The 20,414-nt window shown below is 43.1% G+C and overlaps 1 protein-coding gene across 1 annotated transcript in view; it reads right to left on the bottom strand.

Moving 5' to 3' along the window:
• PITPNC1 (phosphatidylinositol transfer protein cytoplasmic 1) overlaps nt 1–20,414 on the bottom strand; it is a 183,573-nt gene that overhangs the window by 153,298 nt on the left and 9,861 nt on the right. Inside the window, exon 3 of the mRNA XM_023556978.2 lies at nt 3,505–3,653. Within this exon, the coding sequence (XP_023412746.2) occupies nt 3,505–3,653 (149 nt within the window). The remainder of the gene's footprint in view (nt 1–3,504; nt 3,654–20,414) is intronic.

Below are 20,414 nucleotides of genomic sequence, written 5' to 3'. Positions count from 1 at the left end.
TTTCCTAACCCCCTATGGGCATTACAGCTCCAGGCCCTGGACGTGAGAACCTACTCTCAGTTCTGATATCCCCCAGCCTCCACAGCATTAGCTTTTCTACTATTCTCTTTGCGCTCCCTCTTTACTTCTAGTAATTGAGGATTAACATTCACAGGTTTTGAACTTAGCTATATATTGTTATATTTCATCCTGTGTTTGTCACAGGAGAGGGGGAAAGGGTCTACATTAATCTTTTTTAGTTACTGTTCCTGTATGTCCAGATATTCTATTTATAACAAATCCCCCTCTTACTAACGTTTATTATTCGCCTTTAAAATAAATACCATATCTTTTAATAGAGAAAACAGACATGACAGAAACAGCTGGACAGTTCCTTATTCGTTTTCAGCAAAGGTTGTAAAGTTTTCTAATTTTTTTTGTACATAGGGAACATTCCCCAGGCAGTAACTTGGGAGAATGCAACCATCTGCCAAGAAATGGAATTTTCCATAGCTTTGTATGTATTTTCCTGCATCTCCCTCATTGCTCTTTGCTCCACGGAGGTGATCCCTGAGGAGCAACCTGCTCAGTATTTGATTTACACCCTCTGCACTAAGAATGCCAAAGCGCTCTGCACTAAGAATGCCAAAGCAGCATATTGGGAAACCTGTCTCTGGAAAAGAAAGCATTCCCAGGCCAGACTCCGAGCTCAGCTATCCCTGCAAGTCAACAGCTGGCTGGAGGCTGAACTGGTTCCAACTCCTGGGAATTCACAGCTACTAATAGATGAATGGGATCGATCTCATTTGCATTTCATCGTGACTCAGGAATTCCCCCGTACTGCATCCCTGGGCAAATTAAAAAGTGTTGGTTTAATCAGCCCAAGGCTTCACTGTCAGGATATCAGCCTGGGAGACATCCATGACCCTTGTGAGAGGACCCGAATTCTATTGAGAAGGAATAATCCACTTCAGCCAGTGGGAGGGTGGAGCCGATATGAGAATGGTGGGATCCAAATATGGCTCCTCTCAAAAGCATCTGAACCTGTCCACGGCACTGAGGATGAATAAATATTCACAGGTAACAGTGAGTAAACCTGGGGTACTGTTCAGCTATTATGTTGGAAATGCTTTCTGAATCATCACCTGTGGGCTGCAAGGACGGGCCATCCAAAAAAAAGAAAAAAAAACCCCGCTGCCATCAAGTCAATTCCCACTCAAAGCGACTCTACAGGACAGAGTAGAACTGCCCCATAGAGTTTCCAAGGAGCACCTGGTGGATCTGAACTGCAGACCTTTTTGGTTAGCAGTCATAGCACTTAACAACTACAACCAGGGTTTCTGGAAGGAAGGGCCATAGGTGGTGAAAAAAAGGACTCATAGAAATATATGTACAATATATCCTAGAGAAATTAGTCATCACACGAATAGACATATGCACACCCATGTTCATTGAAGTATTGTTCACAATAGCAAAAAACTGGAGAAAACCTAGGTGCTCATCAACAGATGAATGGATAAACAAATTATGGTACATACACACAATGGAATACTACGCAACAATAAAGAACAATGACAAATTCGCAATAAATCTCACAATATGGATTAATCTGGAGGGCATTATGCTGTGTGAAATAAGCCAGTTGAAAAAGGAGAACTATTGTATGAAACCACTATTATAAGAGCTCAAGAAAAGGTTTAATTTAAACACAGCAGAAAACATTCTTTGATAGTCATGAGGGTGGGGAGGGAGGAAGATGGGAATTTACTAACTAGATAGTAGACAAGGATCATCTTTTTGGTGAAGCGAAGGACAACACAATACAGGAGAAGTCAGCACAACTGGACTAAACTAAAAGCTAAGAAGTTGCCTGAAAACATCCAAACACTTTGAGGGACAGAGTAGCTGGGGCTAGGGCCTGGCGACCATGGTTTTGGGTGACATCTAGGTCAACTGGCATAACAAAGTTTATTAAGAAAATGTTCTGCATCCCACTTTGGCGAGCAGCATTTGGGGTCTTAAAAGTATGTAAGTGGCTTCACCTAAGGCACACACACACACAAATATATATATACAATGTAAGACTTTATAGCAAAAGTTCCGGTCATACAATGGTGGTGATGGGGGGAGGGTAAGTTTTATATACATGTTTTGGCTGCTAACTGAAAGATTGGCAGTTTGAACCCACTCAGTAGCTGTATGGGAAAAACACCTGGCGATCTCCTCCCATAAAGATGACAGCCTAGAAAACTCTATGGGATAGTTCTACTCTGTCATACCAGGTTGCTATGAGTCAAAAATTGACTTGATGGCTCCTAACAACAACAACTCTCTTATTTATATAAAAAAAACAAACCTGTTGCCGTTGAGCTGATTCCGGCTCACAGCAATGTGTATATATAAAATTCTGGTCTTACTGTGTTAAATGAAGCTACAGTTCTGTTTTGCTTGGCAAAAGGCAGGCTAACTAAAAAAAAAAAACCAAACTCATTGCCATCAACTTGACTCTAACTTACAGTGACCCTATAGGACAGAGTAGAACTTCCCCATAGGGTTTCCAAGGAGCGGCTGGTAGATTTGAACTGCCGACCTCTTGGTTAGTAGCCAAACATTTAACCACTGCACCACAAGGGCTCTAAAAGGCAAGCTAGAGTGTGTTATTTTGGTCCCTTCTTTTGGCCACACAAAAGGAGTAGATGTCACTTGTCCCTTGTTTCATCCCTCTCAAGGATTTCAACTGTCCTTGAGGCCTCTTCCATGTGGGCAAAAATATTTGACCCGGAAAATAACTGAACAGAAGAAAATGGGCTGGAGGGGGATACAGGTGGGGAGAAGGCCAGGCAAGCCCTACTATTCAGTTATGTTATTAGTGATAAGAAAATAGCAAGAGATTTAAGAATCTATTTTGCAAGACAGAAATGGTAGCTTTTGACCCTAGGTCCTTTACCCTTTTAAAAGGGGAGATGACAATCCCTACCTTGGAAAAAATGGAGCCACTTGAGAAACTGAAGCCACATTAGCCAACACAGATCACTTTGGTCACAGGGGACTGTTCATTTTGTCAATTCCCTATGAAGAGTCCTGAGTGGTCATCTAGCTATAAGTGGAAATCTTACCATGTCATGACCCCAACTGTACACTGCCACCTTGAGTGCTTCTCTACAAGTTACAGGCACAGCCATCTCTTTCCTACTGCTGACACTAATCAACGGGAGAAACAATGCCCTTTAATCCTTCTGATCAGATTTCATCTTGACATAACATCAAAGGGGTGGGATAGGTCAGGCAATAGCTCCTCCGAAGAAAATGCAGTTGAGGGTGATTTTGCAGAATGCAGGGGATTCTGTTTTTGGAAGCAACTAGGTTGGTGGTATAGATGGTGGATGTAATGGCTTTCCAAGTCACCTTTTTATCCCAGACACTCACTGCCTCCAGGTCCATCTTACCTTACCCTGTGGGTCAGCGAGGAGGGGATCTGGGTGGTGAGAAAGGCCCAAGGCTGAAGGTCTGGCCGCCATGACTTACCTGTTGAGATATACCCGCTTCTCTGTGAACTGCCCATTGCCATGGTGAGGGTCCTCAAAGGGCTCATTCTGGACAACCTCCACCCCTTCTCCTCGGTCACTCTGTTCATGGCTGTGCTTGCTGATCATGTACAGCTGTCCGATTTTATACTGCGGAACACACAGAGACAGAGAGGTCAGCCCCACCACCTGCCTTCCATAACCCGGCCTTCAACCACGCCGCAACAAGAAACTAATAACCAGGGCTTCCAACTGGCTCATTTTCGATCAACCCCCTGCTGAGAATTTGAATTTCTAGCCCAGAGGTACTGAATCAGAATCTGTATTTTAATAAGGTCCCCAGGCAATTCTTAGGTATACACAAGAATTACCTGGGGATCTTGTTAAAATGTAGATTCTGTTTCAGTATATCTGGAGTGGAAATTAAATTCTCAGCAGGGGGTGGAACCAAAATGAACCAGTTCAAAGCCCTGCTAATAACATCAGCACCTGCTGAGAAAAGAAAGCAAACACTTTTCACTTTTCCTGGGGAGCAAGGAAGAGAACAAAGTGTGAGCAGAATATAGAAATGGTGCTTCCCACGAACATTTTTCATCACTTTTTTTTGAAACGCTCGCTGGGGTGGAGGTCTTTAAGGTCTGGCTGCTGACTAAACCCTTAGGTAGTAGCAAGGGAGGGGGAAGCACTAAATTCTCCCTTTCCATTCTGGCCCTACTGGGCTACATGGAGCTAAAGTTCTGTTTTGCTTGGCAAAAGACAGGTTAACCAAAACCAAACCCATTGCCACTGAGTGGATTCTCACTCATAGGGACGCTACAGGACAGAGTAGAAATGCCCCATAGGGTTTACAAGGCTGTAAATCTCTATGGAGCAACTGGTGGGTTTGGTTAGCAGCCGAGTGCTTTAACCACTGCACCACCAGGGCTTCTAAAAAGGCAGGTTAGGACATGCTTTTTCTGTCCCTTCTTTCTGCCTAATTAATGGCACTGCTGGGTCCAAGAAGGGTAAAGGCCATCTGCCTCTTCCATCATCCCTCTCAAGGTTTTCAACTCTCCTGGAGAACTCTGCCCCTACAGGGGCAGTTCTCAAACACGGCTGGACATTAGAATCACCTGGAAGCTTCTCAAAACTCCAGTTCCAGGCCCCACCCTGAGTGGAACCAAGTGAAGTGTATTCTAGAAGGTTCATCCACACCAAGGATCATCTACAGTATCTTTAGCTCCTTTTTCCAACTCCACTAACATTGGGAATCTTCTACCTTGGGGTCTCAGAAGCCGCTCGTGTTTATACTAAAACGATAACATTGAGCAGCATAAGGAAAAAAAACAACCCAGTGCAGAGTATGAATATTTTCTGTCCTTCATTTTTCAGCTGTTCCACTCTCCTTCCTGCCTCTCCGAAAACTCAGCGGCCAGCAGACATTTCTTCCCCCAGTGGACTTCCAAAGTGGCAGAACTAATTTGACAGGGAGGAGGAGAAGAGAGAGAGAAAGAAGGGAGAGAGTGACTGTAAAATACTTGTACATGAGGGATGAGTCTGCTTGGAGTCAGGAGGCAGAACCATGTGACTGCTGTGGCCTTCCAGCAGATTCCGTGTAAGGCAACACAGACACCTCAGTGTCGTCATCGTCAAGGTCTCCAGGAGGGAGGCAGGGGGCCTGAGTCTGCAGCAAGCTAATGAGGGCTCTGGGTCCTTCCCAGAGGGGCGCAGGCCAGCAGAAGAGAAAAAAATATATTTTAAAATAGGGGGCAGGGGAAATGTAAAACTCAACAGTGCAGTCAGCTTCAAAGCTGTGAGGCAGCCAGGTCTCTTGGGGCTGGGCTCTTGGGCACACACACATCCAAAGGTACCTCTCTCACTCTGAGGCAGGTGCAGGGAGGGGAGTGTGAAGAGGATCTGAAAGGCTCTGGTCTGGCTGGTGGGAGGGACCATGTAACCATGTGCCCAGTAACCATGACAATGGTTGGGCTTCTCCACCAGCTGTGCTTCCTATCCATGCCCCACCTTGCTCCAGAAAGCTTTTAAAAATGCTTTTAGTGTGTGTGTGTGTGTGTGTGTTGCATGCATGCTTGCACAAGCGTAGGTTAGGCATATGCATTTGTGTGGGGGCAGTTCTAAGGATAACAGCAGGAGAAAAGAAGAAAATTAAAGATAAAATAGATTTTTTAAATCAATTTTAGGATCAGAAGCTTGACCTGGCTTCCCCTTAGTCCAACATTGCTTTTACTCCCGCACACAAAGACTAACGCTCTTTCAAGGGGGGAAACCAGTTAGAAAAAGTTGACAGACTTGAGATATGCCTGTGAAATCAACACTCCACCTTCTCCTTAGAAGTGTGCGAGCCTGTAACAAAGCGCTCAGCTGCCCATAGAGTGGGAGATTTATTTCCCTGGCAGTTGCTCTGCACTTGGTCCGTGTTCAAAAAATAAATGTTAACTTGCTCCTTCCAAAACTAGTTAACCAGTAGCTGTTGAGCGGATTCCAACTCATGGTGACCCCGTGTGTCACAGTGGAACTGTGCTCCATAGGGTTTTCAGTGGCTGATTTTTTTCCAAGTACACTGGCAGGCCTTTCTTCCATGGTGCCTCTGGGTGAACTCAAACCACCAATTTTTTCGTTAGCAGCTGCGCTTGTTAATAACCGTGTGGACCACCCAGGGACTCCACTTCAGAAACAGACAGCCCTAAACGAGAATCCTGTCGAGGGGTTTAAGTGAGGGGTTTCGCAGAAGGGATACGTCTGACACTGGAGAACTATTAGTCTCCTGACGTATGAAAAAGATACAGAATCAAGGACGCTGCACAACATGAAAAAGCCATTAGCCAGGCGTCCATGTGGCCCTGGACCCGCGCAGCTCAAGTGCTTCCACGGGTGGAGATGAAGGGGCGCCACCGAGAGCGGGCAGCTGATTCACCGCGGCAGGCAGGACGCTCTCCGTACCTCTCAGCATCATTGATCCTTCCACGGGCCTGCTGACAGAGTGACGCAAAGGCAGACGCCTGCATTAGTTCACTGCGATAGCGTCAGCCTGGATGACCTAAAGGCTGGACGCAGGAACGTAGGCTACAATGCTGGGGGTGGAGGGACGGGGGCTCCTCTGGGCTGTCGTTTCCTTCCCTCTAGAGAAAATCAGGCCTGTGAGCTGGTTGTGGCCATCTGAGCTGGGCCACCCAGAAGCAGGGTTTTTTGTTGTCGCCGTTTTGGTTGTTTTTGTTTTTAAATCATAAATGGAGCCCAGCCACAAGCATCAGGCAGTCTCTTGGTAGGGAGGAGAGTGGGGGGATAGTCCTTGGACCACCGGTCTCAAAATCGGCAGAGATACTTCTAATAATGCTGACTCCGGGACCCTTCCAGACCGTTCTCATTCAGACTCTGGGTAGAGGAGGTTGGGAATCGCATTCAGATGCTCACTAAATGCTGAGAGCCATTGGAGCAGAGGGTGGCCAAGGCTTTCATCAGCAGCGTGCTCAGAGCTCAGGGGTGCCAAGCTTAAGGGTTCACTCTTTAGGAGGCCTGTTTCCTTCTTCCTCTTTCATACTAATTTCTTGCAAAGCTCCATTCTTAAGTTAGTGAAAATATCACATTCCTGATCACCATCTCCAACCAAACTTGTTTGTCAAATGAAGACTGCAAAATCCTAAGACTCAGAGGGTTCTGGGGCTTTCAAAGCCTGAGAATTGATGATGATGATGATGATGATGATGATGATGATGATGATGATGGTAGAGCATAGCCACATAAGCAGCCACCACCCCTCACTCAGTGGAAGCTTGTGTGTTGCTATGATGCAGAACAGCTTTCAGCAGAGCTTCCAGACTAAGACAGACTAGGAAGAAAGGCCTGGGGATCTGCTTCGGAAAATCAGCCAATGCAAACCCTATGGATCACAAGAGCCCGATTCGAAACTGATATGAGGCTGGTGCCAGACAGACCAGCATTTCTGTTCTGTTGTGCATGGGGTCACCATGAGTTGGGGCCAACTAGACAGCAGTTAACAACAACCATTTATTGACTGCCTATTAGTGCAAAGCACCAGTTAAACAACAACAAAAAAAAACCCATTGCCGTCAATTCTGACTTATAGCGACCCTACAGAGCAGAGTAGAACTGCCCCATAGAGTTTCCAAGGAGCACCTGGTGGATTCGAACTGCTGACCTTTTGGTTAGCAGCTGTAGCATTTAACCAGTATGCCACCAGGGTTTCCAAGCACCAGTTAGGTGCTTTATATTCATTTCTAATACAACAATTTGGCCAGGTAGGTATTTACAGTTGAGGAATCTGTGTCTCAGGTTAAAGACCTTCCCCATGCCACAGGTCTGTAACCTTTCTACTCCACCCACCTTCTTTAACAGGTGAGTGGCTTTAACAAATCTTGGCCTCATTATGATTTTTTTTAAAAAAGGGGGGTGGGGGTCAGAAAGCAGCTGCCTCTCAACTTTGGTATTTCAAAAGAACAATAAAGAAGTCTGATCTAATTTGAAAGATCAAAGTTGTTTCAACTGTGCTTCCATGTGGCATGGTGGAGCAATTATGCTCTAACTTTGTAAAATCTATTGTTATAATTCCGGAGTTTGGGTAATCATCATTACAGGCAATCACGATTAGCGACAGCTCTGTGCTGCAGGCTGAGCCTGGGGGCGAGCTATCACCAGAACAACTACCCCGAATAATTATCTCCGTAGTCAGAAACATCTCAGGGATCCAGATCGTTCCCACTCGCACAGAGCGCTGCAGGATCTGAAGGCAGGCACAGTTGCATAATGTACCTGGGAGAAGCTTAGCGGTTTCATCAGCTTGTACTTTTGCAAAACTCCATGACTGTGTGCCACCAAGCTACTTAATACAGTTCAACTTCAAACCTTGATTAAAAACAAGGCGGCCCCAGGCCAAAACTTCTGATTATAGTAAGGAATTACTAACTGAGCGCCAACAATACCTGAAACGCCATCCTTGCCTGAAGAAGTACTGGACCCAAAGTTTTAGGCTCAACAAAACTCCAAGCTATGACTGATTTTCACTCACACACTCTCTCTCACCCTCAACTGCTGAGCTTCAGAGATCACTGCAAGGTTGGACTCCCATATACACCCATCCTAAAGAACCAAGGCAGTATCAGCTTCCCTACAATCAATCCCTGGGCCCTGCTCTCCTGTTCCCATTTCTGTTCCTCCATTTGTCCCAATACTGTTTCCAAACATGATGTGAAAAGTGGAAGCCACTGCTTTGCAATAAACATTATCCACTCCAGATGGAGTTACTTCCTGATGGCATGGCTTGGAGACCTCAAGGCCTTAGATCTGGAATCAGAATTTATATCTGCTTTCAAAATGGATGACTGCCACAGAACCTAATAAGTACAGAGAAATGCCTGCCCCTCAACTTAACATGTAATGTTGTGTTTTTCCATCTGTGAGATGTGTGTGATTCCTGCCCATCTCACTCTGGTTGTGTGGATAGTGGAACCACCAAGGGTTATATAATTTGGAATTCTTGAGATTGTCCCACCTTATTCATATAACTACTAAGCTTGTGTTGAAATTCTTTCCAGTCCTCTCCACTCTTAATGCATGAACCTCAAAGCACAGTGAGACCTCACGATGCACAAACAGCATACTAAAGGGGTGTCAGCAAGGATAGAACACCCTATGGGATTCAGGTCACTGCCAGCTCCTGGTCACGTGGTGTCATATTGAAATTACACACAGGGAAGGAGATACAATGAGTCTAGATTTTAACAGCCTCATCTCAGAAAGCTAGAGCCGGCTGCTTTCTGTGACCCCACAGCACAGTAAGATACCAGGGCAAACGTTCTAGGCCAGGGTCAGCAAACCACAGTGGACCGGCTGCCTGTTTTTGTAAATAAAGTTTTATTAGAACACAGGCATGCTCATTTCTTCTATGGCTGCTTTTGTGTTAGTATGGCAGAGCTGAATAGCTGCAGCAGAGACCGGATGTCCTAGAAAGGTGAAAATATTTACTACCTGATCCTTTCAGGAAACCCTGGCAGTGTAGTGGTTAAGTGCTACGGCTGCTAACCAAGAGGTTGGCAGTTCAAATCTACCAGGCGCTCCTTGGAAACTCTACGGGGCAGTTCTACTCTGTCCTATAGGGTCGCTATGAGTCGGAATCGACTCAACGGCAGTGGGTTTGGTTTGTTTGGTTTTGACCCTTTCCAGGAAAAGTTTGCAGACCTGTTTTGTCCACTGGTTCCCAGTCCAGCCTGAGTCGGCCTTAGCCATCCACCTAGATCAGTGCTGCTCAGCACAGCAGCCACTAGCCATTATGCAGCTAGTGGGCATTTCAAATGTGGCCGGTGCGATGGATGAACTGAATTTTACATTTTCTCTGATTTTAATTCATTTAAATTTTAAAATTGACACTTGATTCAGTGACTGAAAAACTTTTGTGTTCGAAATACCTTGCATATGTGAATCTACGTTTTCAACTTTAAATTTTAGGAAATCCAAATACAGGGCAAATACCTCCAGTGAAAATTTAGCATCTGAATTGGGATTGCTGTGAGTGTAACATGCACACTGGATTTTGAAGACTTGGTACCAAAAAAAAAAAAAAAGGTAAAATAGCTCATTAATCCTTTTTTATATTGATTACATATTGAAGTGATAGTATATTGGATATGCTGAGATAACTAAAATATATTTTTAGAATTCATATCACCTGTCTCTTTTCACTTTTTTTAATGTGGCTACTAGAAAATTTAAAATTACCTATGTGGCTTGCATTTGCGACTCCCATTATATTTCTATTGGATATTGTTGGTCTAGACTCTAGTCTAGACCAGCAGGGATTCAGAGTTGGGCCACTAAGCCGCAACTTATAAAGACTTTGGAGGCTGGATGGCCAAGCATTAGAGCCAAGCCAAGGGTTTCCACAGGTTTCTAAACTAGCAAGATGGAGCACTAGTAATTAACAACGCGTTTGGAGAAACCTTCCCTTCTCCAAGGTACTGGACAGACTATTACCAGGGCACCCAGAGAGGTGATAATTGCTCACAGCATGCTGTCATGGGAAGCACTGAGGTTTTAAAAATGGAAAGTTGGAACTGAAGCCCTGATTTTGCCTCTTATTAGCTTTGTAACCTTAGACAATTTACTTAATCTGAGCCACAGTTTCTTTAACATTAAAATGGGGCTAATAAAATACCTCACGGGACGTGGTGAGAATTGAGTGAGAAAAAAAAAAAGCTTACAAATTAAAAGGCTTTGTGAATTATAAACCTGTATATAAACAGCTGAAGCTATTATGCCTTCTGTTTGGCAACATGCCTGACAGGAACTTGATTCTGCTTTATTCATTTCTGTTATCCGACAGTTCTACAGGGTCTAAGAGACTCAGGCACCTGCTTTACACCTGTATAATGCGAAAACTGAGGAACACTTGACCACCTGTCCAAGACTATCTTTTCCTTCTGTAAAAACTCATTAGCTGGTAGTCAGATCAAACACTTCCCAAAGGTCTTATGAAAAGCCTGGAGTATGTCATTTTTCAATGAGGGTGATTTACCTCCCTGCTATGGATTGAATTGTGTCTCCTCAAAATATGTGTTGAAGTCCTAACTCCTGTACCCATAAATATGACCCTGTTTGGAAATGAGACGTTCTTTTGTAATGTTAATGAGGTCATACCATAATGACAGTGGGTCCTAAACCTAATTACTTCTAAATGGTGTCTTACAAAAAGCACAAAACACACTGAGATACAAACAACATAGGGGGAGGGAGCTGTCATGTGAAGGATACATCTACAAACAGCAAGGAAATGTCAAGGATTGCTGATAGTCACCAGAAACTAGCAGAGAGGCCCACAGAAAGAATCGACATGGCCGTAAGCCTGATTTGGACTTCTAGCCTCCAAAACTGTAAGACAGTAAGTTCCTGTTCTTTAAAGCTACCCACTTTGAGGTATTTCTTGTTTTGCTTTGGTACAGCAGCACTGGCTAACTAAAAGACAGAGAGTGACCTTTATAATTGATGGATCTTTGGTTTGGAAGCTTATTTGAAAGTGTTGAGCCCAGTGGATGTGAGAAATATAACATGACTTCCCTCAGAGCAATGCTTGGCATGAGATGTCCTGATTTCAGCCATGCTAGGGGTGTTGCCCAGCTCGCTGAGCCCTAAACTCACATGCCTTTGATATTAGCGTTCTGGGGCATTCGTGTTGCTGATGCTCCCAAGCAACATGGTGCTGACTCTGACGTCACAGAGACTTTGACAGAAGGAGAAGAGCGATTAACTGGATACCAGTGCATTCTAATCACTCCAACCATAACACCGTGTCAATGAGAACATGTAAAAAGGAGCCTTTCTGAACATGACTGTCACATTTCATGACCTACCCCCTCCAGTTGCTCCTCAGCCTGGGGTTCTGCCTGAGAGTGACTCTTAAGCAAGACCAATTCCAATTCCTTTTTCCTTTGGGAAGAAAGTGTATATTTTTACCTCTGAGGGTTGGATCTGATTTGGATTTTGCCCAGGGCAAGTGCCTGACTGTCTAAGCCCCTGTCTTCTTGGCTTTGTGATTCAGAACGCACAATTTTCCAAGTAGATAGGAGGTAAAAAATAGGTGTAAAGTTCTTCAATATTTCGTCAGATCTCTCCCTGCCAGGTCAATAAACCACGAAAACCAATATCCGACCCCACGAAGAAAAGACAAACCTGCAGCTCGTATTTCAGGATATCAGTGCATCATCACATATTTATCTTTTTGCCTGGGTTTTTATAAGCAGCCCTCTGAGGTGCCTTGTTTACGCAATACCTGTATCATTATGCCAGGGTGTGGGAATGAAAAAAGCAGATAAAAAGACTTAAGAAGGAGCTGGGTTATTGACATTTAATTCAAAAAAATCCCTCTTTCGTGACAAACTCATATAAATAGCATTGTACACTGATGCTTAACCTGCCCCAAGTTTGGAACGGAACTGAATAGAAAGACAGCAACTTAAGTCCAAGGGAAGGGTGCAGGATATATTTGGTGCCTGGGCAAGCAGGACTCCACCCCGTGGTTGCAAATCATCTGCCAATGTGCAAACCATTTCAAGTGCACTCGGTCATCTGGGGGATTAATTTACTTGACTGAGTACAGGAAGGTAATGATGATAATTCTTCAGAGTATTTTCAAGTCAGACTGCACATTTTATCTGCTTCCTCCAGCACTGACTCACATTTAGGAGTGTACTCTAGGCCTGAGACCAGTTGAAAAGCCAAATGATACTGTGGACCACTTAAAGGCGACTTCACAAGTGTCAGCTAAAGCAGTAGGTGTCGTCTCCTTGTATTTATAAATGAGAAGCTGAACAAATCAGCCATTAGTGACAGCCATGAAGAACCTTTAAGAGAGCAAAGACAGGACTCAAAACCACAAAGGTAGCTGGGCCTAGCAGCAGAACGTGGGATCGCTCAATGCATTGGTTGTGGGGACAGCTTTGGTTCTAGAGTCCTGTCCATACTGGTTTTTCATTCATTCAACATACATTTAGTGTGTGCCAGACCCTGGAGACAATGCAAACATAGCTATGAGCAAGACAGCCCTGGTGTCTAGCTGAGAGGGACATTTCTTCTTAGGAAGATTTCTTTCTTGAAGACATAAGGCTACAAGCTGAAGGAACTCGGTGCATTTGCCAGAGCTACCAAATTATTCGCTGAGAAATGTGAAACCAATCGCAACTCAAGCAAATGGAGAGGTTTGGTGACAGGTCTGACCTTTAGAAAGCAATCAAGGCTCTTGCGTTTTACTACTGAAAGTAAACCCACAGCCAACCACAAGATCAGAAGAGGGGGGAAATCGAGATAAAGCTTTCTCAAGAAATGTACCCTACACCAACTCCTTTGCCACCTCTTTGCCAACAATAATCTCATGAACCCTGGGCTCATCAGCAGAAGTGTTCCCAGGAGAGAGGTCCATCTACTGTCAAGGCAGCAGGGTCCTTCTAGAACTAGGCAAGCCCCTGTTAGTGAGGCCTGTTACACCTATCAATCCATTAGGAAGTCACTAATGAAAATGACTGCTAGTATCAAGGAAAGCAGGACTGGTTAAAAGAAATACATTTTCAGGAATCATAGCAACAGGTTTTAGTGTCTTTGAGACCTTCTGAGAACAGAGGGCAAACTGAATGCAGAGAGCTGCACTAGCTGCTTCATGTACAATTGAACAATGGGTGTTGTTATATGATGAAAGCATTATTCAAAACACTTCATGTCTAGAAAAACAACATCTTGGCAATATTTTTTTTTGCCAATTTTTTAAAATAATTTTTATTGTGCTTTAAGTGAAAGTTTACAAATCAAGTCAGTTTCTCACACAAAAACTTAAATACACCTTGCTACATACTCCCAATTACTCTCCCCCTAATGAGACAGCCCACTCTCTCCCTCCACTCTCTTTTCATGTCCATTTTGTCAGCTTCTAACCCCCTCTCCCCTCTCATCTCCCCTCAAGCCAGGGCATGCCAACATAGTCTCAAGGGTCCACTTGATCCAAGAAGCTCACTCCTCACCAGCATCCCTCTCCAATCCACTGTCCAGTCCAATCCATGTCTGAAAAGTTGGCTTTGGGAATAGTTACTGTCCTGGGCCAACAGAAGGTCTGGGGGCCATGACCACCAGGGTCCTCCTAGTCTCAGTCAGACCATTAAGTCTGGTCTTTTTATGAGAATTTGGGGTCTGCATCCCACTGCTCTACTGCTCCCTCAGGGGTTCTCTGAATTGTGTTCCCTGTCAGGGCAGTCATCAGTTGCAGCTGGGCACCATTTAGTTCTTCTGGTCTCAGGATGATGTAGGCTCTGGTTCATGTGGCCCTTTCTGTCTCCTGGGCTCGTAATTACCTTGTGTCCTTGGTGCTCTTCATTCTCCTTTGATCCAGGTGGGTTGAGAACAATTGATGCATCTTAGCTGGCTGCTTGCTAGCACTTAAGACCCCAGATGCCACTCTTCAAAGTGGGACGCAGAATATTTTCTTAATAGATTTTACTATGCCAACTGACTTAGATGTCCCCTGAAACCATGGTCCCCGAACCCCTACCCCTGCTACACTCGCCTTGGAAGCGTTCAGGTTATTCAGGAAACTTCTTTGCTTTTGTTTTAGTCCAGTTGTGCTGACCTCCCCTGTATTGTGTGTTGTCTTTCCCTTCACCTAAAGTAATTCTCATCTACTATCTAATTAGTGAATACCCCTCTCTCACCCTCCGTCCCTCCCCCGCTTGTAACCACAAAAGAATGTTTTCTTCTCAGTTTAAACTACTTCTCAAGTTCTTATAATAGTGGTCTTATACAATATTTGTCCTTTTACAACTGACTAATTTCACTCAGCATAATGCCTTCCAGGTTCCTCCATGCTATGAAATGTTTCATAGATTCATCACTGTTCTTTATCGATGCGTAGTATTCCATTGTGTGAATATACCAGAATTTATTTATCCATTCATCCGTTGATGGGCACCTTGGTTGCTTCCATCTTTTTGCTATTGTAAACAGTGCTGCAATAAACATAGATGTTCATATATCTGTTTGTGTAAAGGCTCTTATTTCTCTAGGATATATTCTGAGGAGTGGGATTGCTGGATCATACGGTAGTTCTGGAAACCCTGGTGGCATAGTGGTTAAGTGCTACGGCTGCTACCCAAGAGACTGGCAGTTCGAATCTGCCAGGCACTCCCTAGAAACTCTGTGGGGCAGTTCTACTCTGTCCTATAGGGTCGCTATGAGTCGGAATCGACTCAATGGCAGTGGGTTTGGTTTTTTTTTTTTATGGTAGTTCTATTTCTAGCTTTTTTTAAGGAAGCGCCAAATCGATTTCCAAAGTGGTTGTACCATTTTACATTCCCACCAGCAGTGTAGAAGTGTTCCAATCTCTCCACAGCCTCTCCAACATTTATTATTTTGTGTTTTCTGGATTAATGCCAGCCTTGTTGGAGTGAGATGAAATCTCATCGTAGTTTTTATCTGCATTTCTCTAATGGCTAATGATCGTGAACATTTCCTCATGTATTTGTTAGCTACATGAATGTCTTCTTTAGTGAAGTGTCTGTTCATATCTTTGGGCCATTTTTAATTGGGTTATTTGTCTTTTTGTAGTTGAGTTTTTGCAGTACAACGTAGATTTTAGAGATCAGGCGCTGATCGGAAATGTCATAGCTAAAAACTTTTTCCCAGTCTATAGGTAGTCTTTTTATTCTTTTGGTGAAGTCTTTGGATGAACATAGGTGTTTGATTTTTAGGAGCTCCCAGTTATCTAGTTTTTCTTCTGCATTCTTAATAATATTTTATATACTGTTTAAGCCATGTATTAGGGCTCCTAACATTGCCCCTATTTTTTCTTCCATGATCTTTATTGTTTTAGATTTTATGTTTAGGTCTTTGATCCATTTTGAGCTCGTTTTTGTGCGTGGAGCGAGGTATGGGTCTTGTTTCATTTTTCCGCAGATGGATATCCAGTTATGCCGGCACCATTTGTTAAAAAGACTGTCTTTTCCCCAGTTAACTGATCTGGGGCCTTTGTCAAATATCATCTGCTCATACGTGGATGGATTTATCTCTGGATTCTCAATTCTGTCCCATTGGTCTATGCATCTGTTGTTGTACCAGTACCAGGCAGTTATGACTACTGTGGTGGTATAACAGGTTCTAAAATCAGGTAAAGTAAGGCCTCCCACTTTGTTCTTCTTTTTCAGTAATGCCTTATTTATCCTGGGCCTCTCTCCCTTCCATATGAAATTGGTGATTTGTTTCTCCATCTCATTAAAGAATGTCCTTAGGATTTGGATCAGAATTGCATTAAATGTATAGATCGCTTTTGGTAGAATAGACATTTTTATAATGTTAAGTCTTCCTATCCATGAGCAAGGTATGTTTTTCCACTTAAGTAAGTCTCTTTTGGTTTCCTGCAGAAGTGTACTGTAGTTTTCTTTGTATAAGTCTTTTACATCTCTGGTAAGATTTATTCCTAAGTATTTTATCTTCTTGGGGGCTACTGTAAATGGCACTGATTTGGTGATTTTCTCTTCGATGTTCTTTTTGTTGCTGTAGAGGAATCCAACTGATTTTTGTATGTTTATCTTGTATCCCGGTACTCTGCTGAACTCTTCTATTAGTTTCAGTAGTTTTCTTGAGGATTCCTTAGGATTTTCTGTGTATAAGATCATATCATCTGCAAATAGAGATATTTTACTTCTTCCTTGCCAATCTGGATGCCCCTTATTTCTTTATCTAGCCTAACTGCTCTGACTAGGACCTCCAACACAATGTCGAATACATCTTGGCAATATTTTAAGGTCACTGAACCCTCCGCTTAAGTGCTAGCTGGCACTGCAAGTGGCTTAGAGGCTCTGCTAATAATGCAGGGAGGCGGTGCCTTAGAACAAAGTTGTATCAGTGGATCTAAGTTTGGAATTGACTTGACAGCAAAAAACAGAACAGAACACAAAGTTTGGAAAGTTGCAGCATTTTTTCTCACCCCACTTTGGAGGAGAAAACCTAGCTTTCGCATGTGCAATACTTGTAGCCAGAGAGAGGGTATATCTAGCTGGGATACAGGGGGAAAGAACAAGAAAGGCACTATCCTCAGTGTTTCTTTCGTGGTCAAATGAAGCAGATAACTGATTGAGAAAAGCACATGGTTGTCAACTCTTGCTCTCCTGAGATAGTTAACGAAGACAGAAAAAACAGAGTACACTGGATACATCTTTAAAATCTATCCTCTGAGCTCTTACTGCATTCTGGATTTATTCTAATAATCTGGAGAGATACTCTATCCACTGGCACTTTCAAGGCTCAGGGATGGCCCATCAGTCCCTCTGTGTATTCTCCTAAGGAAGAACAGGAACATGCCCGCTAGGCAACAGCATGATGAAATATAATTTTCTAAGTTGGTAGAAAAAGGAACATACCAGGCAAAATGAGGAAATGTGGTTCTTCAGAGGATGTTTTAAAGTCAACTCTAGCTTTTTTTTTTTTTTTTTCTTATAAAGCTCATTTTAGGTGGTGCTTGGGTGTTTCAAACTCTTCTTCCAAGTAAGCACTGAGTCAGCCCTGGGAGAGGTTTCAACCCTACTATTCATATAAACCAGAAGTGTCCTTCAGTAGACCCTTCTGATGAAACTCTGATGAAGTGAGATGCTTTTTTCTCAGGGATTGGACTCTTGTTGCAACGGTAAGATATACATAATGCAATAAAGCTCTTTAAAATGGAAAGGGACCCTCACACATGTGCAAACAGTTAAACTGTTCTTTGTAAGGGCACCACCAAGAGGCAGCTATGAATTATCACCTTGTGGGGCTGAGGGTGGCAGTGACCTGAAGGCACTTCTATTTCTGTTACAGAAGCTGTGTTAAGTACTATTTTGATAGCCCAGCCAGGAAGGTAGTAAATTAAAGAATCACAATGTGGAAGGCAGTAAATAGTCCTGCAGAGTTTAGTTATGAATTGTATGGAAATGACTTACAGTCAAAGATTTGGGTGAAAAAGCCATTTTTGGTCATTTGCATTTTTCATGTGTTTCTTATGAGTTTAGTCACCTTTTGTTCTATTTTAGATGACAGCTACTTTTGAAAAGTAAAGCCTAGTGCCTAGATTAATCCAAATGTCTTAGAAATGATTCTTAAAATTCACAGTAGAATATATGGAGGTTTCTCATATTTTTTTTAAGTATACAATTCAGTGGTCTTAAAAATATTTACAAGGTTGTAGGACCCTCACTACTACCTAATTCCAGGGCATTTTCATCATCACAAAAATCCCTAGGAGTGGGATTACTGGGTCATAGGGTAACTGTATGTTAAACTTTTCTTCAGTGGCTGTACCACTTTACATTCCACCAGCAATGTCATCTGCTTACTTTTTTTTTTTTAAGGTTTAAAAATATTTTATGGTTTTATTGCAATATAATTGAGTTCCTCTATAATCCTATGTATTTCTTTTTTTTTTTTTAATGGGAAATGATCAGTTTCATTATTTACATATTTTTTATTGTGGTAAATATATATGTAACAAAACATCTGCCATTTCAACATTTTTTACATGTATAATTCATTGACATTAATCATGTTCATCATGTTGTTCAACCATTACCACTCCCCTACTTACTTCTGAGTTTTATGTTGCCTGTAGAAACAAGAAAGCCGAGCAAGTGACTTCCAAAGCCAAGAGTGAGCTATGGGACACATGTGGCTTTGGCTGCCTTTGTCACTGTGTTTTACACTTGGGCACATCCAATGAACAAGTATCATGGGCAGCTATCCAGCCACCCGGCATCTTTCGTGACTCCGCTGGGCCAATAAAGAGCTGAACTTCACACTACAGGCAATTAGAAGCTAGGATGACGTATTTATCCAAATGTGCTAATTATGCACCACAGACGGAATGTGCCAAAGGTTAGGAAAGGAGTAACAGGGGCTCTGGTTCTCTAGGAAGGTGTCATATGAAAAATGAGGCTTGATCTGTGCATGGGTTGTTGTTGTTGGGATCTGTTGTCGGGTGACTTGGAGTAAGTTTTTGGACTCATAGTGACCCCATGTGACAGAGTAGAACTGCCCACAGGGTATTCTTGGATGTAATCTCTACAGAAGCAGATCGCCAAGTCTTTGTCCTGCTCAGCTGCTGGGTGGGTTTGAACCACCAACCTTTCAGTTAGCAGCCGAGCATTCAACCATTGTGCAACCAGGGCTCCTTATGGTAGGAACTAGAGTACTAAAAAGGAAAGGGGAGGTCACAGCCTAGCAAACAGATCCTCAGAATTTACTTGGCCATGACAGAACTCCTCTACTTCACCATGACGGCTGCAGGTATGTGACAGAAGCAGTAACAAAAGCTGCCACATAGATACTCACTACTCTGGGATTGGCTGAGTTCTAAATTATTTACAGTTGATCCTCATTATTCACAGACTCCATATTCGTGAACTTGCCTGCTTTTGAAAATTTACTTGTAATCCCCAAATCAAATAATCCCAAGTGATCCCACAGTGCTTTTGAGGTCATTCACAGACATGTGGAGTATGGTAAAAAATTGAGTTGCCTGACGTGTAAGTTCCCAGCTGAGGTTGAACAAGGGGGTACTCTGTCTTCTTCCCACTCTCATACTATGAACAATGGTACTTTTTGTTGCCTAATTTAGTTTTTTGCACCTTTGTGCTTTTTGCTGGTGATTCCACTGTTTAAAATGGCCTTCAAGTGTAGTGCTAAAGTGCTGTCTAGTGTTTCTAATAAGCACAAGAAGACTGCGATGTGTCTTATGGAGAAAATATGTATGATACATAAGCTTCATTCAGGCATGAGTTACAGTCCTGTTGGCTGTGAGTTCAATGTTAATGCATAAACAATATATATTAAATGGGGTGACTTTAAACAGGAACATATAAAACAAGGTTATGTTTTGATAAATTGACAAAAATGTTGTGACCAGAGGCTTGGAGGAACCCAACTCCATGGAGCAGTGGTTGTTGTTGCGTGCCATCAAGTTGATTCTGACTCATAGCAACCCTATAGGACAAAGTAGGACTGCCCCATAGGGTTTCCAAGGCTGTAATCCTTAATGGACCAGATTACCAGACCTTTTCTTCCCAAGCAGCAGCTGGCGGGTTCAAAACAATAAACTTTAGGTTAGCACCATTGTGCCACCAAGTGCTCCTTAGAGCAGTGATTAGTTATTTGCTAATTCGGTGTTCCTGGTAACTTTTTTACAACATAACTACAACGAATAATGAGAATAGACTGTATGTTTATTTAATTCTCACAACCATAGGAGGTAGGTAATATTTTTGACCCTATTTCATAAATGTGGACGCTAAGGCACAGAAGCTTAAATACCTTGCTTGTTAAGTAAGCAATGGACCTGGGATTTGAACCCACACAGTCTGGTGCCAGGCTCTCCCCTCCCCTGCCTCTAGCATTAACTGTCTT

This window comes from Loxodonta africana, chromosome 18 (assembly GCF_030014295.1).
Source record: "Loxodonta africana isolate mLoxAfr1 chromosome 18, mLoxAfr1.hap2, whole genome shotgun sequence".
Taxonomy (NCBI): domain Eukaryota; kingdom Metazoa; phylum Chordata; class Mammalia; order Proboscidea; family Elephantidae; genus Loxodonta; species Loxodonta africana.
The sequence above is the reverse complement of the archived record's forward strand: the minus strand, read 5'-3'. Positions and strand labels throughout refer to the sequence as shown.